The 25,908-nt window shown below is 45.3% G+C and overlaps 1 protein-coding gene across 1 annotated transcript; it reads left to right on the top strand.

The window, feature by feature from the left end:
• The first annotated feature begins 25,019 nt into the window (after positions 1-25,019).
• Positions 25,020-25,697, top strand: LOC118745067. The gene has a single exon (XM_036478603.1). It carries the CDS (start codon positions 25,020-25,022, stop codon positions 25,695-25,697), a length of 678 nt encoding a protein of 225 aa, XP_036334496.1.
• Positions 25,698-25,908: the final 211 nt, after the last annotated feature.

The raw sequence follows: 25,908 nt of genomic DNA, 5'->3' as shown, positions 1-25,908 counted from the left end.
CTCCGTAACTGCTCGGGCCTACATACGCACCGGCAATGGACCACGTCGTTCGGCGGCCCCATGCTGTGCGAACCGGACCGGACAATCAACACACCCACACCCCAACACAACGCAATAGCACCCACACACTGGCGCCGGCAACTCCTAGTCCCTCTGACAATCTGCTCTGTTTGTCAGTCCAGAATATACAGTAACGTGACATCAGTCAAGTGCAACTCATGCCTCGGCAGGTGCCGCTTTAGGGAGTGCTCAGGACTTCGCAACACGCGAGATTGGACGAGTGACTATGTGGGCCCCTGCTGTGCTGCCCCGTCGCATCCCTCCCCCGCGACGCCGCCAACCACCACCACAAGGCAGCACCCCCTTTTGCGGTCTCCCAAAGCACACAAAGGTGCTACAATTCAACTGTAACGGACTCCAGAGCAAGATCGTGGAGATAACTATCTTTATGGGAAGGCATGGAATATTAATAGCAGCGGTCCAAGAGACGAAGTTGCATGGCAATTCAACCCTGTTGAATTGCGCCGGATACAACGTGCACCGTCGAGATCGCGAGCGAGATAATGGTGGAGGCTTAGCGTTCATCACGCACCACACCGTGCAGTATCGTCTTATTGAAGCAGACATCGACCGCAGGGATACCATTCTAGAATGTCAGGGTATTGCTATGCGGTCAGGCGATGTTGAGCTCGAAATATTTAACGTATACATACCCCCTGGCACCAGCTGCCCGGCAGGATATCACCCTGAAATAGGTGCGCTACTCAGAGGTGAAAACCGTATAGTAGTTGGTGACTTTACCGCGCACCACGATCTTTGGCACTCAAGCCTGTCAAATGATCGTAGGGGAATACATCTGGCTGAGCAGATAGACGATTCGACATTATGCACAATGAACGACGACGCACCCACCAGGATTATGGGCAGCTGCTGCAGCTCGCCAGATCTAACAATTGTCAGCGCTGGTCTGATAAACAGCGTATCATGGCGACCTATGCCCATAGTCATCTCGATTGATAAACCTGCTAACTTTGCTTCCGTGGATCACCGGACTTATGTCAACTTTTCCTAAGCAGACTGGAAAGGCTTCACGGATATTACTGAGGGCGCCTTCACTGCACTACCCATACCAACCGACGTTCATGTATGTAAGCTTGCTTCATCCCAGCAGGATGTATTAAGGATCCACGTCCGAACTTTCCTGCCGAAGCGGCTGTTCTAGCTGATGAGCGCGACAACCTTCGTCAGGCCGATCCCGGAAATCCCCGATCTTAATTCGGAGATTCGGCAACTTGTGAACGTACATAAGCGGAAGAAATGGGAAGAGCATTTGAAGACCTGCAACTTCGCCTTTGGTGTGAGCAAGCTTTGGTCAACCGTGAGGTCGTGATGACAGAGTCGAGATAGACTTTGGTGACCACGCTTCGTCGGACCCGGAGAGATGCGCGAGCTATTTTAGCCGGCAGTTCATTCTGCATCCTCCGGTAGATAAAGCCAAACGTCGAGTGACCAGAAGGCTGCACAAAATGCCAAAACCCAGTGCGCCTCTTGTTTTCACCAACGGTGAAAGCCATTGGACCCGACAGAATATACATGTTGATGCTGAAAAATTTGGGTCCTGCGGGAGTAGCGTACCTAACAGAGGTCCTCAACCTGTCTATGGCCACTCTCGTCATTCCAGACATCTGGAAGATGGGGAGAGTGGTCCCACTGCTCAAACCGGGGAAACCAGCCAGCAGAGGAGAGTCTTATCGCCCGATAACTCTCCTTTCCCCGGTAGCGAAGACACTCGAGGCCCTGCTGCTCTCGTACTTTACGAACCACCAGACCCCAGCGAACCAACATGGGTTCCGTAAAGTGCATAGCATAACAACAGCACTTAACGCCATAAACACTCCGATAACTCGTGGCCTAAACCGAAACCGCCCCTGTGAGAGAACTATTCTAGTAGCGTTGGACCTGTCCAAGGCGTTCGACACTGTCAGCCATTCAACGCTGCTAGAAGATATAGAGGCCTCCTCACTCCCACAGGGACGCAAACGGTGGTCGGCGAATTACCTGAGTGGTCGACACTCGTCAGTAATTTTCAGAGACAAAACTAGCAAGCCACGTAAAATTAGACAGGGGGTACCACAGGGTGGTGTCCTGTCCCCGCTACTGTTTAATTATTACATCTCAAAGCTTCCTCAGCCACCAGAGGGTGTTAATATAGTCTCCTATGCTGACGATTGTTCGATCATGGCGTCTGAGAATGGAATTGATGACTTGTGCTCGAAAGTAAACGGTTACCTCGCCGAACTTTCTCGCTTATTCACTGCAAGGAGCCTTGCCCTATCCCCTGCGAAATCCTCGGCAACCCTTTTCACCACCTGGACGAAGGAGGTCAGACTGCAACTGGGTATTCACGTCGATGGCGTAAAAATACCGACGGTGAATAACCCGAAAATCCTCGGAGTTACCCTCGACAGTCTGCTCTCCTTCTCGGCGCATATAACCGCAATTGTCAACAAAGTACAGAGCCGCAACAATGTCCTCAAGTCGCTGGCCGGCAGCACTTGGGGCAAAGAAAAAGAAACGTTGTTGGCAACATACAAGGCATTTGGCCGGCCGGTTCTAAACTACGCAGCGCCCGTATGGTCGCCGGGGACTAGCAGGACGCAGTGGGTGAAGCTACAGACCTGCCAAAACACGGCATTACGAACTGCGACAGGATGCCTCCTGATGACGCCTCAACACCACCTTCACGACGAGGCCCAGATGCTCCCAGTAAAGGAGCATAACATAATGCTCTGCAAACAGTTCCTTACTGGGAGCCACAGACGTGGCCATCTCAGCGGACAACTGTTCGCGGAATAGCTCCCGCCACGGCACGTCAGGAGGCATCTTTACGAACTGACGGACAAAGTCCAGAGGTATATCAAACAACCTCTGGACCCGTCAACCTATCGACAGGCCCTGAACGGCATTCACAGGGAATCAGTCTCAAGTTTGTAGACTCCCTCCCTGAGAATGCAGTTCTAGGCGCACAACCACCGGACGTGGACGGGACAGAGCTTTGTCTGCCTCGGGAGACCCGCACTACAATAGCCCAACTTCGCTCTGGCTATTGCAGAAGGCTCAACAGCTACCTGAGCAGAATCAACGAGGATGTGCCCAACCAATGCCCGGCATGTGGAGAGTCGCCACATGACTCCCGGCACCTCTTCACATGCCCTGAGAATCCCACTCAGCTAACGCCCCTGTCCTATGGACAGCCCCTGTGAAAGTAGCACACTTCCCCCTAGCTGAAACTGACGACAACGTTGATGGATGAACCGCCCCGAACGGGGCTTAGTAGCCGCTACAACAAAAACAACAGCAGAGACCCGCGCCCGCCAAATGGCGGAGAAGCAGGGAACCCACAGGTACCATAACAGGCTCATCAGCAGCTACACCAAAACGCACCAGCCTATAGGTCACACCACCTCAGCCACCGTCCCCAAACATCAATCATAACAACAATAAGGTAATTTGGGACCTCTCCTGCGAGAGGCCCAGAGCGTGCGTAGTGCTGAAGAATAATATTAATTATTTTTGTATTACTGAATTTCTTACACGATCTGCTAGCGGTCCAAGCTACCTTAAGGGTTAACGGGGAGGAATTGGAGGTGGTCTTGGCTGCAGCCTTCTTTCCGGGGGACAACGCCAACGTACCGCCTCTTGAGGTAAAGCAGCTGCTGCAATTTTGCCGCAGGAAACGACTTCCGGCGATTCTCGGCTGCGATGCGAACGCCCACAATATAGAGTGGGGCAGCTCGGACACAAACCATAGGGGTGAGTGCCTATTAGAATATATAATCAGTGAAGACCTGTGCATCCATAATATCGGTAATGAACCAACGTTCATAACTAGGGTCAGAGAGGAGGTACTTGACATCACACTCAGCAACAGACTGGCCAGTCCTCTGATCGTTCAGTGCCGGGTCTCATCTGAGCCCTCACTGTCGGATCACAGGATTATCCTATTTGCGCTGGGAGCTGAGGTTCTGACATGTCACCCAAAGAGAAATTCCAGGAAAACAGACTGGGGTAAATACGAAGAGGTACTTAGGTTGAACCTAACCAGTATAGAGGCACAACATAGAAAGGTGGATTGTATGAAGTTAGAGGACAGGGTCAACAAGCTGAACGGCACTATTCTGGATGCCTTTACCTCCAGCTGTCCCGTGTCAAAGCCAAAGGGGAAAGCTCAGCCTCCCTGGTGGACACCGGAACTCTCAGTTCTTAGAAAAGAGGTGCGGAGACTTTTCAACAGGGCAAAACGCACCGGGAACTGGGAGGAGTACTCAGTCAGTTTGACAAAATACAATAAGGAGATTAGGAAGGCCAAGCGTAGAAGCTCCAGGACCTTTTGTGAGAACATCACGTCTACTCCTGCAGCTGCTAGGCTGCATAAAGCCTTAGCGAGAGACAACACAGAGACCAGGCTGGCTATTAGGCTACCTAATGGGGCTTTTTTAGGTACTGAACACGAAAGGGCACTCGCCCTGCTGTCGGCCCACTTTCCGGACGCCATTCCCACCGCCGGGGATACGTTGTTCCGTGCGTTGAGGCCATCCCCACCGGACTGGAAGTTAGCTAAAAGTGCGGTGGGCTCTGGACTCCTTCGAACGGTACAAAGCCCCTGAGGTAGATGGTGTATAACCGGCGCTGCTGAAGCAGGGCGGGGAGCTCTTACTTTCACATCTTGCGGACATTATGAGGGACAGTCTAGCACTGGCTCACATTTCCAAGGTGTGGCAGAGGCCCAGGGTTATCTTTATCTTTCAACGTCTGGCATATGTTTGTATTACGGGAGCAATGCGCACATGCCCGACGGCAGCGCTGGGGCTAATGCTGGAACTCGAGCCACTGCATCTCTCAATTGAGCAGACTGCAAAGCAAACCCTCCTTAACTTTGCGAGAGAGGGCTTCGGAAAAGGCAAGGTGTTATCATCTAGGAACAGGGACAAGCTAGGTACCCAGCTCCCCCTATTATTAACAGAGAGGTGGTCTTCAAGAGAAATTTCAGGACCCACACTTATAACAAGGCGACCTGGTGTACCTCTATATGGAGAGTCACATACAGGCGATCACAATACAGTGGTACACTGACGGGTCTAAAACACCCGCGGGGATTGGAGCAGGCGTGTACGGCCCTAGGCTGAAGCTTTCTGTGCCCCTGGGAACTTTCCCTAGCATATTTCAAGCGGAGGTCTATGCCAACAGTATGTGTGCTGAGATTAACATTCGCAGGAACTATAGGAATGAAAGGATACTTATACTAAGGGATAGCCAGGCGGCACTTAGGGCCCTCTCATCATTCGAGATCAAGTCCTCCTTGGTTTGGGAGTGTGTCGAGAGGCTCAATGCTCTGGCGGAGGTCAATGATATCCAACTAATGTGGGCACCAGGGCACACGGGGGTTGCAGGAAATGAGGAAGCTCATGGGCGGAGCCGACTTAGGCATATAGCAACCGAACTTTAGTTGGGTGGCCACTGGTGGAAATGGTTTTACAGATGGCAACTGCAAGCTGGCAACTGAGTTTCTATATTGGCAACTGCATTTTACATATAAGGTAAACTTCAAGGTATAGGAGGGGGAGGGAGGCTCGAGCCCCCCCTGTCCCTACGTAGCGACGCCCATGAGGAAGCTGATCATCTGATGAGAACGGCCGCATCCTCGACCCCGATAGGACCTGAGCCCTTTCTGGTAGTAGGACCCAACACCATAAAGGAGATGCTCAGAAGGGACAACAGCAAACTGAGGGAACTGCACTGGCTTGGCAGCATGGGCTAATGTCAAGCAAAAAGCTTATTAGGAGGTTACAATCTGTCAAGATACAGGCTTCTCATGGATTTCCCAAAAGAGAAACTAAGAATTATTACAGGTTTTATGACGGGCCACTGTAGACTCAGAGGGCACCTGCATAAACTAGGTATCTGGTCCAGCGAATTGTGTCGCTTTTGCGATGCAGCCAAGGAGACTCCTCTACGCCTTCTTATGGAGTGTGAGGCCGTTGCACGCAGGAGGTATAGGAGCATAGAGTACGTCTGGCCAAGGGATGGGCACATACATCCACTGTCCCCGGGGTCTATTATGAAATTTATAGATACTCTGGGGCTGGTTGATGTGTTGTGATGAGCTAGGGGCACAATAGACCTACTGGTCGCAGTGCCATACCCAACCAACTATCTATCTATCAATGGCTTATAATACGGCGCTTAATGTTGTTGTAGTAGTAGTGCTTAGCCCCGGAGGTTTTTAAAACTTACCCTTCGACACAGCAAGCCTGAGGCCGAGGAAGCGAGCTACGTAGGACATGAGAATGCCTGCAGCCGTACATAGTCCTTCGTTTTGGGAGGTGTGCAGGTTTATCCCGTGAGCGGTAAAGTTTTGTATGTTGTGGGCAGTGTCACTTTGCAGGTTCCCCAGATGCTGCGCTCGACGATGTTCCTTGTTCTAAGTTACAAGTGACTCAGTCGTGCCCAATTTGTGCACACGCCCCGCCAGAGAAGGACGATGAACCAAAGAGCAGTTCTACGAGCGCCAGGCTGAAGCGTATGAGCGCTGCCCCCGCAACGATGTTAAAAATGTGCTTGGCGACCTTAACACTAAGGAGGGTAAAGCAGCCATATTTGGCCCAACCGTCGACACATCCACGAACTCACTCAAAGGACGAAGATCCAAATTGATCATGTTGTGATAGGTGGAAGATACGTTCGGAGCACTACCTGTGCTATGAAGACTGTGCACCAGGCAGTCCCACGACAGTGGGGTTTACGTCACCGTAACGACCCAGATTTATATCTGGCCAAGGACTGTCAGCACAGCAACACTACCCAAACACTTTTTGCGGAATTTTTATCATGTTACAACAGCAGCGGCCGGATTGTTGTTGTTGTAGCGGCTACAACAACTCCGCTCAGATCGGTTAATATGTCAGTCGTTGTCGTCAAGCTCAACTAACGGAAGCCCAAAGAAGCGTGCATCCTCAATGGGGTCGGTCCACAGGGACAAAGGCGTTAGCTGTGTCAGGTTTTCCGGCCATGATGTTTCGAGTCGTGGGGTGTCCACATGCCGGCCACTCATTTGGCACATCTGCGTCTAATCTGCTAGGGATGAGTTTAACCTGCTGCAGTAGCCAGAGTGAAGATGGGCTATTGTGGTTCTAGTCTCCCGAGTCATATGAAGCTCCGTCTCGTCGATGTCAGGTGGTTGTATGCCTATACCGGCATTCACAGGTCTGGAGTCTACATAAGTCGAGATTGACTCCCTGTGAATTCCGCTCAGGGCCTGTCGATAAGCTGACGGGTCCAGAGGTTGTTTCATTAACCTCTGTATTTCCGTCCATCAGTTCGTAAATATGCTTTCTGAAATGCCTTGGCGAGGGCTTCTCTGCAAGCAAATGTATGTTCAGGTGTCCACGTCTGTGGCTCCCTACTAGGATTGCTTGCAGAGCATTGTGTTGTGCTCCTTTATGGGGAGAGCAGAATGCCGAAGGTTACTCCGAGTATTTTGGGGTAATTAACCGTCGGAATTGGTGTATCATCGACGTGAATTCCCAGCGGTAGTCTGACCTCCTTCGTCCAGGTGGTTAACAAGATAGCAGAGGATTTTGTAGGGGAGGGGTTAGGCTCCTAACAGTGAAGAAGCGAGAAAGCTCGGAGAGATACCCGTTTACTTTCGAGCACAAGTCATCAATGAAATATAGTAGTTATACAGTAATGGGGAAAGGATACCACCCTGTGGAACCCCTGTTTTATTTTTCTAGGTTTGCTCGATTTAGAGACATTACTGAGGAGTGTCGACCACTTAGATAATTCGCCAACCACCGTTTGAATACCTGTTTCTTCCCTACCGGAGAAAGGAGTATTATCGGACGATAAGGCTCTCCTTTGTTGACTGGTTTCCCCGGTTTGAACAATGGGACCACTTTCCCCATTTTCCAGATGTCTGGTATGATGAGAGGGGCCATTGATAGATTGAGGACCTTCGTTAGGTACGCTACTCTCGCATGGCTTGGAAGGCGAAAGCCCGCTGGCTACCCGAACTTCACCTCTATTGAAGGCAAGAGAGGCACAGGCTGTTGGCAGTTTGTGCAGCCTTTTGGTCGCTCGACGCTTGGCTTTGTCCACTGGAGGATGCAGTACGAGTTTCTGGCTAAAATAGCTCGCGCATGCGGGTCTGACGAAGCATGGTCGCCGTAAGCTATTTCGACCCTGTCGTCGTGCTTCGGCGGATTGGACAGTGTCCTCACGATTGACCAAAGCTTACTCATACCAGAGGCGAAGCTTCAAGTCTTCAGAAGCTCTTCCCACTTTTTTCGTTTATGTACGTTCACAAGCTTCCGAATCTCCGCATTGAGATCCCTAATACGGGGATTCCCGTGATCGGCCTGACGAAGGTGGCCACGCTCATCGGCGGTCCGTAATGCATTCTGCTGGTACGAAGCGAGCTGCAGCAGCATTGACAACCCTACGGAACTCACGTTCACCAAGGTGGACGTCGGCTGGTGTGGGGAGCGCAGCGAAGGAGCTCTCAGTAAATTCCGCGAAGCCTTTCCAATGAGCCTTAGAAAAGTTGATATAGGTCCGGTGTTCCTCGCAAAGCAAGGTCGGTTGGTTTATCGAGATGACTATTGGCAGATGGTCTGGTGCCAAGGAGGTCCTCATGATACGCTGTTTATCAGACCAGCGCTGACTATATCTGGCGAGCTGCAGAATGTCCATAATCCAGGTGGATGCGTCGTCGTTCTCCGTGCAGAATGTCGAATCGTCTATCTGCTCAGCCAAGTCTGTTCCATGATAAAAATATTTATAAGGTACAATCGCTGAGAGACAGCTTTTGGAATTTTGACGTTTGCTATCATTTTTGAAAATTTCTCTCGCCTTCATTTCGTTTGTTTGTTTTTATTTTCACTCAAACCAAGAAATATATTTCTGTATGTATGTATGTAAATAAGTAAATGTAAGCAATTTTGTGGAATGAATTTTTGCCCACATTCTAGGGCGAAGAGTTTGGCATAAATCTAAACAAATTTAACCTTAAAGCCACCGCACTTTTGCTAAGAACTATCTTGGGTCAAGTAGTGTGGCACTTGGGGAAAATCCGCTGCCTTAACACCACAAACCTCGATCAATTTTTGCATACATACGGTAATTTCGGGAACTTAAAGAACTTTATACTGCTTTGCTTGTAGAGAAAAACGGTATTTGCGCAGCCGCCAAAGCAGCATCTCATTTTCCCACATTTGAATAAATAAAATTTCAAATCATAAATTTTAATTAGTTTATTTTGAATTTATTTGACATTTGAATTATTTCGAGAGAGTAAACTCAAAATGCTAGCAAACATCAAAAAAACCCAATGGCGGACGAATTAAGCGAGCGGTTTTACCTTTAAATATTTTTATCATGGTCTGTTCCCCTACGATCGTTTCACAGGCTTGAATGCCAAAGATCGTGATACGCATTAAAGTCACCAACTACCATACGGTTTTCACCTCTGAGGAGCGAACCTATATCAGGGTGATATCCTGCCGGGCAGCTAGTGACAGGGACTAAATAAACGTTAAATTTTTCGAGCTCGACATCGCCTGAACGGATAGCAATGCCCTGACATTCTAGGGTAGTATCCCTGCTTCGATAAGACGATACTGCGCGGTGTGGTGCGTGATGCACGCTAAGCCACCACCATTATCTCGCTCGCGATCTCGACGTTGCACGTTGTATCCGGCGCAATTCAACAATGTTGAATTGCTGTGCAACTTCGTCTCTTGGACCACAGCTATCAATATACCATGCCTTCCCATGAAGACGGTTATCAACTCGATCTTGCTCTGAAGTCCGTTACAGTTGAATTGAAGGCGCTTCATGTGGTTCGAGAGACGTGTTGTTATACGGGGTGTGAGGGATATGTGTTGCCTTGCCGCCATCGGTTGTGTGCGCTGCTGTAGAGGATGCCGCCCTGTGCTGGTAGTGGAGGGCGTCGCAATTAGGGCTTGCGACCGTGCAGCGCATCACAGGCCCTCGAAGTTCCTCGTCCAATCTCGCGTGGTGCGAACCTGAACATGCCCCATAGTGGCACCATCCAAGACAGGTGTTGCACTTGATTGATGTCACGTTACAGAATATCCTGGTCTGACATACCGTGCAGATTGTAGGAGGAACCAGGATGTGTTGGCGGCGGCGTGTGGGTGGTGGTGCAGTTGGTTCTGCTGTATGTTCTATCGTGGTTGTGGTGTGGTTGTTGTTGTAGCGGCTACAACAACCCCGCCCAGATCGGTGAATATCTCAGTCGTTGTCAAGCTCCACTAACGAAAGCCCTAAGAAGCGTGCAGCCTCAATGGCGTCGGTCCACAGGGACAAAGGCGTTAGCATTGTCGGGTTTTCCGGCCATACGAAGTGATGTTTCGAGTCGTGGCACATCTGCGTCTAATCTGCTCAGCTATGAGTTTAACCTGCTGCAGTAGCCAGAGCGAAGTTGGGCAATTGTGGTTCTAGTCTCCCGAGGCACATGAAGCTCCGTCTCGTCGATGTCCGGTGGTTTTGTACCTAGAACTTCAATCACAATGCTGCTCAAGGCCTATCGATAAGCTGACGGATCCAGAGGTTGTTTAATGAACCTCTGGACTTCGTCCGTCAGTTCGTGTAGATGACTTCTAACATGCCTTCGCGAGGGCTCCGCTGCAAGCACCTGTCTGTTCGGGTGTCCACGTCTGGGCCTCCCTACTAAGAATTGCTTGCCGAGCATTGTGTTGTGCTCCTTTATCGGGAGCATTTTGGCCTCGTTATGCAGGTGGTGTTCTGGTGACATCAGAAGACATCCAGTCGCTGTCCGAAGTGCAGTGTTTTGCGTCGTCTGCAGCTTTATCCACTGCGTCCTACTAGACCCCGGCGACCACACTGGTGCTGCGTAATTTAAAATCGACCGGCGACTTGAGGACCTTGTTGCGGCTCTGTACTTTGCTGACAATAGCTGTTGCGTGCGCAGAGGGAAAGAGCAGACTGTCGAAGATAACTCCGAGTATTTTGGTGTTATTCACCGTCGGAATTGGCGTATCATCGGCGTGAATTCCCAGCGGTAGTCTGACCACCTTCGTCCAGGTGGTGAACAAGCTATTCCCATACGCCATTATCGAAGAATCGTCAGCATAGCAGACAATCGAGGTTCCCTCTGGTGTTTAGGGGAGATTTGAAATATAGTAGTTAAACAGTAATGGGGAAAGGACACCACCCTGTGGAACCCCCTGTTTTATTTTTCTAGGTTTGGTCGATTTGTCTCTAAACATTACTGACGAGTGTCGACCACTTAGATAATTCATCGACCACCGTTTGAGCTTCTGTGGGAGAGGAGGCCCCTATGTCTTCTAGCAGCGTGGAGCGGCTGACGGTATCAAACGCCTTTGACAGGTCCAACGCTACTAGAATAGTTCTCTCACAGGGACGGCTGCGGTTTAGGCCACGTGTTATCTACGTGTTTATTGCGTTAAGTGCTGTTGTTGTACTGTGCACTTTACGGAAACCATGCTAATGCTTTGCTGGGGTCAGGTGCTTCGTGAAATACGAGAGTAGCAAGGCCTCTAGTGTCTTCGCTACTGGTGAATGGAATGTTATCGGAAGAATATACTCTCCTTTGTTGGCTAGTTTCCCCGGTTTGAGCAGTGGGACCACTCTCGCCATCTTCCCAGCAAACACAGAGAAATTTGGATTTCTGCATTAGATAACTAGGGTAATTCTCTAATCGTTCTCGAGTCGATGACGAAGTTAGAGAACTAAATTTGAATTCGATTCGAGAACGATTAGAGAAACAACGCAAATTCAAATAAATATAAAGGAGCAATATTCCAAATTAATGAATTATAATATATTTTTAAGCTCAAAAAATTCAATATTTTATTGCGAATACATTTAGTAAGAATTTTGCAAACAAAGCGTTTTATTTAAAAAAGCAAAACAGCAGTTTGAAATTCACATTCGAATCCCGTTAGAGATCAACATTAGAATTCGATTAGAGAATTAATATTTTCTCGAGTCGAGAACTATGTCCCATTTATGTTGAGATCGCTATGATTCTCGATAGTTTTTCGAGTCGTTCTCTAACGTTTGAGATTGGAGAATGTGGCTAGTTCTCCAATCATTCTCTAATCGATAACTAACCTCAATGTTTACTGGGTTCTAGATGTCTGGGATGATGAGAGTGGCCATTGACAGATTGAGGACCTCCGTTAGGTACGCTACTCCCGCAGAACCCAAATCTTTCAGCATCAAGATGCATATTCCGTCGGGTCCCATGTCTTTGGAGGCTTACGCCTTCTCGACGGCCGCCCAAAGATCACCGCTAGTGAAAGCAAGAGAGGCCCAGGTTGTTGGCAGTTTGTGCAGCCTTCTGGTCACTCGATACATGGCTTTGTCCACCGGAGGATGCAGTATGAATTTCTGGCTAAAATAGCTCGCGCATCGCTCCGGGTCCGACTAAGCATGGTCGCCGATGAAATTTCGACCCTATCGTCGTGCTTCGTCGGATTGGACAGTGGAAGCTTACTCTCACCAGAGGCGAAGTTACAAGTCTTCAGATGCTCTTCGCACTTTTTCGCTTATGTACGTTCACAAGCTTCCGAATCTCCGCGTTGAGATCCCTGATACGGGGATTCCCGTGATCGGCCTGACGAAGGTGGTCACGCTCATTGGCTAGAACAGCCGCTTCAACAGGGAAGTTTGGACGGCGGTCCGTAATGCATTCTGCTGGTACGAAGCGAGCTGCAGCAGCATTGACAACCCTACGGAACTCACGTTCACCAAGCTGGACGTCGGCTGGTGTGGGGAGCGCAGCGAAGGTGCTCTCAGTAAGTTCCGCGAAGCCTTACCAATCAGCTTTAGAAAAGCTGATATAGGTCCGGTGTTCCGCGCAAAGCAAGGTCGGTTGGTTTATCGATCGAGATGACTATGGGCAGATGGTCTGATGCCAAGGCCAGCATAGGTCGCCATGATACGCTGTTTATCAGACCAGCGCTGTCTATTGTAATGTCTGGCGAGCTGCGTCCTCGTTCATTGTGCAGGATGTCGAATCGTCTATCTGCTCAGCCAAGTCTGTTCTCCTACGATCACTTGACAGGCTTAAACGGCAAAGATCGTGGTGCGCATTAAAGTCACCAACTACCATACGGTTTTCACCTCTGAGGAGCGCACCTATATCAGGGTGATATCCTGCCGGGCAGCTAGTAACAGGGGGTATATAAATGTTAAATATTTCGCCTGACCGGATAGCAATGCCCTGACATTTTAGGGCGGCATGGTATTCCTGCGGTCGATGTATGCTTCGATAAAACGATACTGCACGGTGTGGTGCGTGATGAACGCTAAACCACCACCATTATCTCGCTCGCGATCTCGACGGTGAACGTTGTATCCGGCGCAATTCAACAATGATGCATTGCTGTGCAACAATATAGCATGCCTTCCCACGAAGACGGTTATCTACTCGATCTTGATCTGTGTTTTTCCTTGCCACCATCGCCTTTGTGCGCTACTGTGGAGGGTGCCGCCCTGTGGCGGGCCCTCGAAGTTCTTCGTCCAATCTCGCGTGGTGCGCAGACCTGAACATGCCCTAAAGTGCCACCAGCCAAGGCAGGTGTTCCACTTGACTGATGTCACGTTACGGAATATCCTGGTCTGACACACCGTGCAGATTGAAGGAGGAACCAGAAGTTGTTGGCGGCGGCGTGTGGGTGGTGGTGCGGTTGTGTCTGTTGTGTGGTCTGTCGTGGTTGTGGTGTGGTCTATTCTGTTGTTGTGTTGTGGTGCTATGGTGTTAGTGTTGAGCTGCTCAGGTGGACTAGGGTTAGCCGTTAAGGCTGCTCTGTTTGAGCAGCTGCGGGCCATGAATGATGTGGTTCACTGCCGATGAGTCCGTAGGCCTGAGCAGACTCTGAGGTGACTCCACCCGTCGCAAGCACGTCGTTGCACTTGATTGAGGTGGAGTTGTGATGTAGTCGTCTCTGGCATACACAGCAGGTGTAGGTTGCTGGCCCTGGGTTCGACTCGATTCCAGAGCCCTGAGCAGACAAATACGTAGCAAATGTAGCCCTATGGACGAACAACTTCTGAGATACTTCGCCGACCTGAACGGGGTTAGATCGCCGAAACAACAGCCCTTGGTCGGGTAAAACCCGAGTCATTCCGGTACGTAGAACGGGCTGTCGTGGGAAGTAGATAAACGACTCTTGTTCGATTATCGCTTTTCGATGGTATTGTGAATGTCGATTTCTCGTTCAAAAAGCCACTGTGTGGTCTGTCGTGGTTGTGGTGTGGTCTATTGTGTTGGTGTGTTGTGGTGCTATGGTGTTAGTGTTGAGCTGCTCAGGTGGACTGCGGTTAGCCGTTAAGGCTGCTCTGTTTGAGCAGCTGTGGGCCATGAATGATGTGGTTCACTGCCGATGAGTCCGTAGGCCTGAGCAGACTCTGAGGTGACTCCACCCGTCGCAAGCACGTCGTTGCACTTGATTGAGGTGGAGTTGTGATGTAGTCGTCTCTGGCATACACAGCAGGTGTAGGTTGCTGGCCCTGGGTTCGACTCGATTCCAGCCCTGAGCAGACAAATACGTAGCAAATGTAGCCCTATGGACGAACAACTTCTGAGATACTTCGCCGACCTGAACGGGGTTAGATCGCCGAAACAACAGCCCTTGGTCGGGTAAAAGCCGAGCCATTCCGGTACGTAGAACGGGCTGTCGTGGGAAGTAGATAAACGACTCTTGTTCGATTATCGCTTTTCGATGGTATTGTGAATGTCGATTTCTCGTTCAAAAAGTCACTGTGAATAGTTTTTTATCGCTCGTATGAGCGACTATAAATTATTCACACGCACTTATTGAACGAGCAAACGACTTTGAAAATACCATTATTAACCATAATCGACAAACAGTTGTTTATGTACTACTAGTCTACCAAGGCGAATTTATATAAGGTTGTGTTAACAGAACAAAAACAAAAATTACAATAATAAATTATACACACATTGACAATCAGTACAAAATAAAACTACAACAAACATCATTTTGACAAAAGGTACAAATTCGCCGTGAAGTCAGCGGATGGGATAACACCACCTTGCAAGGTGTGTTTAACAAGGTAGTGTTGGGGCGACAGCAAGAATGATAGAATACAAGATTGCGCCGTCCTGGCCGTTGACATTTGTGTAGCACAAGTAAACAAAGAATAGAGCGAAAAGAAGAACGAGTTTAAACTGCCAAAACAGTTCACTTTACAGCGAAAAACGTGTTTTAATTTTGCTAAAAACGCGAAAATATTGCATTTTTCACCTAATCTATTAGAGAATAGTGAACTTTTTAGTGCACTCCATTGCTTTGCAATTGAGGCTGCTGCAGCAAACGTTTTAGTGTTCTCCATTGCTTTGCAATTAAGGCTCATCTCAGCGGGATCGATTAGTTAACTTGCTAAAGGAGGCTGTTGGGAGCAGAAGGGAAATCACTGTTGTCTTTTTTTTGTATAATATGTATTTATTTATTTAATCTTTCTTTCGAAACTAACAATAAGTTTGCAAATCATACAAACTACCATTAAATTTAAAATTTCTGCGGTAATGATTAGAAACTTTTTATTTTTTAATACATATATATTTATTACAGTTGTTGTGGCTGTCGGAATGGACAAGATTCCGAGCAGCAGGATCGCTGGATATCGTGCTGGGTAGGCTGTTTGAAAGGACGAGTTCCAGAGCCCCACTGCCTGGGCGGGTGGAAAGGACTAGTTTCCACGCCGCGCCTTCACTTCTCTATATTTATGTAATTACAATCCAGTAGGCTGTGTTCGGTCGGAAAGGACAAGTTTCCGAGCCGCACTGACACTGGCGTTGGGTAGTCGGTCTGAAAGGACGAGTTCCAGAGCCGAAATTGATATATTGCAGATATCGAAATTTATTATATTGCGCATCATTTGATAATATCGGAGAAATCCTTTCTTTTTAGTCTTCTTGCATATCTCGGGCTTAGAAGATCTCTCGCTAGTTGTTGTTGTAGCAGCATACAAATTCCCCAAAGACTTTTTGGGGAGTGTTGCTGGAGTGACAGTCCTTGGCCAGATATAAATCTGGGTCGTTCCGATTACGTAGACCCGACTGTCGTGGGATCGATCTCTCGCTAGTCAATTTGGATGGTTCATTAACCGTGCTGAGTAACCGGTGCTTAGCCCTCTTATGTCCTCATGCACCGTATTTACATGAAGATCTCTGTGGATATTCGTATTTTTTATGTACCACGGTGCTCCGCATATGGCGCGTAAAATTTTTGACTGCAGTCTTTGAATTCTGTTCAAAATTCAATAGCACGCTTGTTTTAGTTTCGCTTGAGAAATTTTGTTTTCTATATGCTTTTTCCAGGTAAGCCTTCTATCTAATTTCATTCCAAGGTATTTAACACCATCTTTTTGTGGTATAGCCTTGCTGTTTATTTTTAGTGGTGGGCAAGTTTCTTTCTTCAACGTAAATGTTGTCTGAACCTGCTTTCGTTAACATTGATCCTCCAAGAACCTAGCCATAGCTCTAACTTTTTCCAATATTCTTGCAGCTATAAGAAGCCTCTTTAGGGTTGTTGTTGTTGTAGCAGCATACAAAACTCTTTGGGAGTGTTGCTGGAGTGACAGTCCTTGGCCAAATATAAATCTGGGTCGTGCCTCTTTAGGGTCTGAACTATTGCTTAGGTTAGCTATGTCATCAGCAAACGTTGAAATGCATAGACTATCATCAGTTGGCTAATCACGAGTGTATATTACGTACAGTATGGGTCCTAGAACACTGTCTTGAGGGACACCTGCATATATTGGGTGACTTTCCGTTCTAAGGAATTTTGCCTGACTCTGAAGTTTCTCCCCAGCAGAAAGATTTCCAGAATTGCATGCGTATTTGCACGGAGTGAAACATTTAGTTTGTATATAGGGTCATCATGCCAGACTTTGTCAAAAGATTAAGAGATATCCAGAAATACACTGGTGCAGCATTGCTTCCTTTCGAAGGCCTTTCTAATACAAGAAACAATTCTAGGGGGGAGGGGGAAGGAAAAAAAAAAAATTCCATCGATAACTTAAATTTGTGACACACAATGGCTAGAGGCGTCGCCTGAATGAATTCTTTCATATATTTATGTATGTGCCAGTTTTACCGTTATATATTTTTTATCTACTCGTTTATTCCATGGGGTATTCATGCTTTATTGTTGTATGTTGAAATCAGCTTTATATAGAAAAAGTGTCATCGTGACAGTTTTTTTGCGCAGAACCCACGTCGAAATTTGCAAAAAAGTGCATAGTGCATGCCGAGTTTATTAATAAGCTAGTGGTAGGAAATTTGAAACATTTATCTTAAATAAAATGTGAATCCTTTGATTACACATGTATGTTAAAGTTTTTTGATTCGGGTTGGGCGTTTGGACATAACAACCGAAAATCGTTGTACATTAACTAAACCGAACTCAAGTTTCTCGATAAGGGGCAACAAATATTCTTTTTTACTAGTTTATATAAAGCAGTGGATAAAAGTATACCTATATGCGAAAAGCAAATTTATCTGTTTAAATGAACGCCAATAATATTTCACATCTTTTATCTGGCCTACGACCCAGAACTGTTTTCGTACAAAATTACGCAAAAAAGCTTACTCGTTCGTTTTTAGGCATGCCATTGTTACGAATTTCGAAAGTTCGAAGATACGATTCGGATAGCAGCATACTATTTCTACGATTCGTAGCAATATCCGAATACGAAAGAGTTGCAGAATAGGGGTGTAAGTTAAGAATGTTTGGGGTGTGCAGGCCAGGGCAGTAAGAACTGCGATGTTTAATAGAAGGATTTGGAGTTACAATTTCTGCGGCTTTAACTATTATATCACTGAGATTTTCAGCTGCCCTGTCGATATCATTCTTGGTCCGAATAGGAATTTGCGGGTCAATGTGCGAACTGAATACTTTTTGTATTTTAACCAGTTTGTGTGCTTATTTGTAAGATTTTTTAGCTTTTCTTCATAATTAATAAAGATTGATAATGCTATGAGGCAGGGTGAATGATCTGAAGAGAGATCAAATAATGCATCAATATTAACTCGGTGTCGCGCAATACCCTTTGTTACAGCAAAGCCAATAGGGTATTTTTTGGGTGTCAGATAGCCAATAGGTTGACTAACCAGTAGACAAGACGTCACAGCCTCTGTTCTGGATTACTTTATAAAGATCTCTACCCTTTGGGTGTATTCAATCTAGATCCCCAAAATGTGTGTTTGGCCAAACTTTAGGGAAGTCATTAAACTGTTTTTCTGTTATCCTAGCGTAGGGCAGTATATAGCAGATACAGTAAAGCCACCCAAGTGGTCGTCAATGTGTATTGCAGTGTTATGAATGAACTCATCACTTTGCGATTCTAACTCATAGTGCGTTATTCTGTTCCACCTCTGGCTTTACCTCTTGGATGCTTAGTATCATAGAATTTGTACCCATTAATTTGGAAGTTATTAAATTGCGTAAGGTGGGTTTCAGATACAAGCAAAACGTCTATAAGATATCGCTCATTACGTTAAAATGATGTGTTTGTTGTAACTCATATCAATGACGGTATGGATATCTGCGTATAATTTGTTAGTGTAATTTTTTACTCGGCCGCTGTGGTGTAGTGGTAAGCAGTGAGCGCTTCCACTCCGCAGCACCTGGGTTCAAACCCTGGTCAAAGCAACATCGCAAAAAATATAGAAAAAAGGTTTTTTTCTTAACAGCGGTCATCCCTCGGCAGGCAATGGCAAACCTCCGAGTCTTTTTCTGCCATGCAACACCTTCTCATAAAAATACAATCGCCTTTCGAAGTCGGCGTAAAACTGTAGGTCCCTCCGCTTTGTGTGACAACATCAAGGCGCACGCCACAAGTCGGAGGAGAAACACTAACATATATGTAAGCGCCAATCTATTATTCTTTTATTAGTAATTTTTTACTTATATACGACTAACACCACCTTGTTAAATACGACTTGCCACCTTGTATAGAATCGCCTTGTCGTCGACACTTGCAATAGGAACGTCGGACACCGGCGAAGTCAAGGCGAATTTATACAAGGTGATGTTGTAAAATCAGCTATTTCTTCTTCTTTCTTGTTTTTGCTTTTACTGATTTGACAGCACACCCATCAAAAGCAAAAACATCCCCACGACAGCCGGTTCTACGTACCGGAATAACTCGGGTTTTACCCGACCAAGGGCTGTTGTTTCGGCGTTCTAACCCCGTTTAGGTCGGCGAAGTATCTCAGAAGTTGTTCGTCCATAGGGCTACATTTGCTACGTATTCTTCTGGTCAGGGCTGGCATCGAGTCAAACCCAGGGCCAGAAACTTACACCTGCTGTGTATGCCAGAGACGACTACACCACAACTCCACCTCAGTCAAGTGCAATGCTTGCGACGGGCAGTAGACCACATCATTTGTGGCCCCCAGCTGCTCAAACAGAGCAGCCTTCAATGCTAACCCCAGTCCACCTGAGCAGCTCAACACTAACACCATAGCACCACAACACAACAACACAATAGACCAAGTGCCAATTTAGGGCATGTTCGGGTCTGCGCACCATGCGAGATTGGACGAGGAGCTTCGAGGGCCCGTGTTGCGCTGCTCGGTCGCAAACCTCAATTGCGACACCACCCACTACCACCACAGGGCGGCATCCTCCACAGCAGCGCACACAGCCAATGGCGGCAAGGCAACACACATCCCTCACACCACGCATAACAACACGTCTCCCGAACCAAAGCTGTAAAATGATTGAATCAGTAGGGTCCGCATTCACTCGGCGTTCTTTTCCAAATTTTGATTGTTTGGTTGTATAAAAAAAACTCATTCCTGAGTGGCTTAAATAATTTTGAAACAAAAACAAACGTAATGTGTTAGTAGGTAGAGTTCCATTCAGTATAGAATGTGAATGTAACAAAAGCATTCGCAATCAACGCCTTGACACTAGAAGAAAATCTTTATAGGAGAAAATAGACGTTTTTCTTTTGCTTTGCTGCTACAATTTGGCAAATTATTACCTATGATCAAAAGTACGTACCAGCTTTAGATATGCAGTCAATGCTTTTTAAAACCAACTGCATGTTTTTGAAGGAAACTTGCGGTAAATTTTATGTAACGAACTAAATTTTTATTTGTACAAAGCGATATTTTTATTTCCTAATACCGGGCGCTCACACACATGAAGTAGCAAGCTTTCTATGTGTATAAATTTGTTTGTAGAACTTTTTAATTTTTATTATTTTTGTAGAAGCCTTTGTTTGAACTTTACAAAGTAGAATTTTGAAAATTTAATAATTTATACAAACATCTTTGTACGTACCCATTAGAACTTGAGATCATCGTTAGATCTCTCTTATTGCTTCGAAATCAGACCAAACGGAGTATTCGTTTATTCCTCACATAGGGAGATCTCTCTTCAAGTTCTAGTGGGTAGAAATAGAACTTGATACTTCACATGTATGAGCCCCTGGTATTGGGAAATGAAAATATCGTTTTTTACAAATACAAACTGGGCATAAAGGATGGCCGCGCGAAAATGGGCACATATGTATTTAAAGAAAGGACATCATATGTATGTGGATAAACCATGGACTGAATGATAAAAGCTGCTATCATTCGATGGTTGTTATGCATAATTATTTCATGTTCTCCATATTTTCCAATCTTTTAAAGAAAAAAGTTATAGATACTAATTGTCTTGCAAATACTAAGATTTACGTTAGGTGGAGAGATTTGAAAATACCTCCAAAAATTGAGTTTTTTATTAATATAAAAAGTTTTTTTTTAATATTCTTTTAAAAAATTACCTCAGATGACTAAACAGTTTAAGCTTAAAAAGGATGCATAAAATTATTAAAAAAAAATTTCTACAGAAACATAATAATGAGATTTTTGATGCTGTTTTAGAACTTTTTTCAAAGACTGGTTTAAGAAAAACTTGAATAACTCAGGCAAAACCTTACCAATTTACTGACTTCTGAGGTATCATTAGTAAGGTATTTTCTCACGCTTTTAATTTCTTTGCGAATAAGCTCATTCAAAATATGAAAGAGGAAGGTCAAATAAACGAGCGTCATTCCATGTTGATTTAAGAAGTAATGGTATTTGATAAGGAAAAAATTGGGTCGTGAATGAGTTTTTTGCAAATAAATAAAAAGGGTGAGAAAATACGTTTCCGCTTATACATCACAAGTCTATATCGGTAAAGTTTTGCAGCAGTTATTCAAGTTTTTCTTACACAAATCTCTGAAAAAGGTTAAAAAAATAGCATCAAAAATCTTATTATTATGATTCCGATGCTGAATTTTTTTAAATATTTTTATTAAGATTTTTTAAACTTAAACTGTTTTGCCATTGGAGGGGATTTTTTCCAAAAAATCCTTTAAGAAACTATTTTTATTCATAAAAAACATCATTTTTAGAGCTATTTTCAAACCGGTCCAACTCACGTAAATCTTAATATTTTTCCGAAGTCTTAAAATATACTAGGTTTAGAAATCCCGCCGGAAAACCGAAACTTTTTTACTTTTTACATCGATGTTGAGAAAAAAACATTGATGTTAGTAGCTTATATAAAAACATCGATGTTTCTCCAGCTGTAGTGTGAATACCCAAATATTTTTCGTTATTCCAATCACGAAAATTAATTCGTTGAAATTTTTCAATAGAACATCGCTGTATTGTACCAACCTTTTGACAAAAAAAAAAATGTTCCCAATTTTTTTATTTTGTACCAATAGAGCAATATAAAAATGAACAAATCTGTACAAATGTACCAATTAAGTGTCACTGTCATAGAAATTTATACAATTAATAAAAAAATCAACAAATTTTCGTAAAAATTTAGAGTTTTTTAATTAGATTCTTAGTGTGTAGTTTTGTAGCCCATTGAATTTTAGTAGAATAAAGTACAAGTTTCAAATGGCTAAAAATTAGGATTGATTTTTTAGAATTTTTAAATAGCTCGATATTTGTACGAAAGTTTGTTGACTTTTTTTTAATATTGCACAAATTTGGAAACTTGGATTTACACGGGTTTTGATAAAGAATTAACTATATTTTTATAAAAAAAATAACTAAAATTATATAGCAACGAAAATAATACTTTAAAACTTGGAAAAAAGTGGGTCGGCTATAATTTTTTTGTAGGTGTTCTGACCTAAACCCCTAAATATTATTCCATCATCTAAACATACATAAGTTGCGTTCGATAACAAAATTAGCCAACACCAGCCAACAATCAAAATCAAGAGCGTAAGCGAAAATTCTCTCCCAAAGAGAAGAAAAAGCAAAAAAGTAAACGAACAGGAAAATAGCCATCACTTGCAAAAACCGGAAGAAGAAGACTTTGTTTATGTTTTATTTGTAAACAAACTGAAATTCATGTTGCCTCCATGGAAGAAAAAAGGAAAGTGAACGTTCAATGTTCGCCAGGAACATTTCTAGAAGTAAAAACTAGTTGGCACTATCATAAAATCACAGCCAAACAGCATGTAAATACCAAAACTCCAAAAATGTAATTTTGTTTGTTTACAAAAATTGCAACCATATGTTTTCTGATCATATGTTTTCGTGTTGGATAATTTTTCCTGACTAAAATTTTGCCAGTACAAAATGAACGCTTCTCTTGCATCAAAATGAACGCTTGCTCTCTCAATTTTTGTGTGTTGGATATTTTTTTGTCGTTATCGAACGCCATCCAGTAAAAATTTGGAAAAACTATTACAAATTTTTGACTTGTCGAACGCGCCTATATTTTTCTTAGTGTATAATATTTGATTGGAACTGAATTAGAGAATGCACACATAGCAGTGTTCATTCATCTGGAAGCTAATTCAGTATTGAATTCTGTTCACTTCAGCATTCTCAGTTTTTCATTCAGGTATTTACCACCTTGCTGTGTGAAATCAATTTTTTTTAATGATTGTAGATTGAAAGAATATATATCACACTACCAGACAAAAGGAAAAAGAATGTAACCCTACTTGTAAATATTTCAGGATTAAAATTTTAAATGGTTTCACAGTTTCACAGCTCTGTCCCGAGCCACATGAAGCTCCTTTAACTGTAAAGGACTTCAGAGCAAGATCAAGGAGAAAACCGTCTTCATGGGAAGGCATGGTATATTGATAGCTGCGGTCCAAGAGACGAAGTTGCACAGCAATTCAACATTTTTGAATTGTGCCGGGTACAACGTGCACCGTCGAGATCGCGAGCGAGATAATGGTGGTGGCTTAAAGCTGAAGCACAACACCAGCGAACGGCAAATTTTTCGTCGCGAATGTTCGCCGAGATAATTAAAACACACTGGTTTATATGAGAACGCGCACAACCAAAGCAAACGACGAAGTTTGCTCGACGACTGTTCGCGACGATAGATTTATTTCTATCACCGCGGTCAACGGCAACGACAAAAAAAGGCCATGATGACCATACTTTAAAAGTTATCGTAATTTTTGTTTAAAAATAAAATAATATACCTTATATTTTTCTATAAGAGATTAATCTAGTAAAACGTAAGTTTACTAGTAGTTATATTTAAAGACTATTTCTATATTTTAAACTTCTTCTTGCTGGTATTTTCCCTCTTCGTTGTAAAAGCTTCCTTCTTGAAACATGGTCACCTTATCAGCTGACAGCATTCAAACCGCTCGATACCGCTCTATTTGTGTTTCAGTAAGCGAATTAGCTGGGCGAAAGTTGGTCGTCGGCATCGCTCTGCTGGCCGAAATTTGCCGTTCGCCGGGTATTGTGTTTCAAGCATTAGCGTTCATCACGCACCACACCGTGCAATATCGTCTCATCGAAGCAGACATCGACCGCAGGGATACCACCCTAGAATGTAAGGGCATTGCTATCCGGTCAGGCGATGTTGAGCTCGATATATTTAACATACCCCCTGCCACCTGCTGCCCAGCAGGATATCACCCTGACAGGTGCGCTCCTCAGAGGTGAAAACCGTATGGTAGTTGGATGCGCACCACGATCTTTGACATTCAAGCCTTCATTCCCACGACAGCCGGTTCTACGTACCGGAATGACTCGGGTTTTGCCCGACCAAGGGCTGTTGTTTCGGCGATCTAACCCCGTTTAGGTCGGCGAAGTAGCTCAGAAGTTGTTCGTCCATAGGGCTACATTCACTACGTATTCTTCTACTCAGGGCTGGCATCGAGTCAAACCCAGGGCCAGAAACCTACACCTGCTGTGTATGCCGGAGACGACTACACCACAACTCCACCTCAGTCAAGTGTAATGCCTACGAGGGGTGGAGTCACCTCAGAGTCTGCTCGGGACTACGGACACATCGACAGTGGACCACGTCGTACGTGGCCCCCCTGTTGCTCAAACAGAGCAGCCTCCATGGCTAACCTCAGTCCACCCGAGCAGCCTCACACAGTCACCACAACACAACAACATAATAACACCACAGACCATACCACAGCCACGACAGACCACATAACACACACAACCGCACCACCACCCACACGCCGCCGCCAACAACTCCTGGTTCCCCCTACAATCTGCACGGTATGTCAGACCAGGATATTCCGTAATGTGACATCAGTCAAGTGCAACACCTGCCTTGGCTGGTGCCACTTTAGGGCATGCTCAGGTCTGCGTACCACGCGAGATTGGACTGGGAGCTTCGAGGGCCCGTGTTGCGCTGCTCGGTCGCAGACCTCAATTGCGACGCCTCCCGCCACCACCACAGGGCGGCAACCATCACAGCAGCGCACACAGCCAACACACATCACTTACATTACTTACTGTGATTGACTGTCAACCTGTGCGGACGTGTTTTTTAATCGCTCCGCCGAGAAATTATTAATAATTCACGTAAAGCAAAGAAAAAAAACAGAACCAACGCGAAAAGACAATACTAGGCATAAATAAGCTTTCTGCTTATTTGCCTATAATTATAAATTACTTCTTCAGAATTTTCGCAATGCCGCGAGAAATTCAAATAAATGTGCCAACATACAATAAAATAAAAGCAGCTCCGGCCCCACCGCGCTTACCGAATAGTAGTGAAACAGGCACCAAGTGCAGTGAAATAAACCTTGCCGTAACAGAAGCTGACCAAAAGCATTCAGCTGATCGACGGAATGCTTACTTTTCGTTCGTTTCCTCGTTCTCTCCCTGCCCCCAAACACCTTGGCATGCACAGTCGCCAATGTCTCTGGTAGACCAAGTTGTTCTAACGCAACAACAAAGCACTAGCTTAGCAACAAGCACAGTAACAACGGCGAGCGCAGCTCTCACAACAACGACTACAACCACGACTTCAGCAATGACAGCGGTTTCAAAACGCAGTTCACCCAAACCTGCACAAACGGAAATTTCGGCACCAGCCCAAGTCAAGCAACGCAGCTCAGCGCAAGTTGACCTACTTAATCCAACAACCCGTACATTGACTCAAACGGGTATTGATAGGTATATACAAGTCAAACGAAAATTAAGCCCACAGCAGCAAAAAATTGCAAACCCATCAAAAATTGCAAAAACGAAAACCACTGACATTAACCCTTTACTGGGAAATAAGTTTGCGGTTCTGGACAATGAATGTGACAAAGAGCCGAATGAAGTTTCTAAAGCCAAACCCAAACCGCCCCCAATTTATTGACGAGAGCAGAACTGTAGTGAGCTCGTGAATAAAGTAACTCAGCTTATTGGAGACAATACGTTCCACGTAAAATCAGTTACCAAGGGCAATATTAAAGAGACCAAACTTCAGATTCTAACTGAAGAAAATTACCGGTTGCTAACCAAACAGCTTAATGAAGATAAGAAAAACTTCTATACGTACCAGCTCAAAAGCAGCAAAGGACTGCAAG

Source organism: Rhagoletis pomonella, unplaced genomic scaffold (genome assembly GCF_013731165.1).
Source record: "Rhagoletis pomonella isolate Grant_MI unplaced genomic scaffold, Rhpom_1.0 Rhpom_scaffold_00008, whole genome shotgun sequence".
Lineage (NCBI taxonomy): Eukaryota > Metazoa > Arthropoda > Insecta > Diptera > Tephritidae > Rhagoletis > Rhagoletis pomonella.
Note: the sequence above shows the minus strand (reverse complement) of the source record. Positions and strands in the feature narration are given on the sequence as shown.

What these genes read in the sequence shown, in the direction of transcription:
- LOC118745067 (XM_036478603.1), top strand. Translation starts at nt 25,020, where the DNA reads ATGCCGCGAGAAATTCAAATAAATGTGCCAACATACAATAAAATAAAA.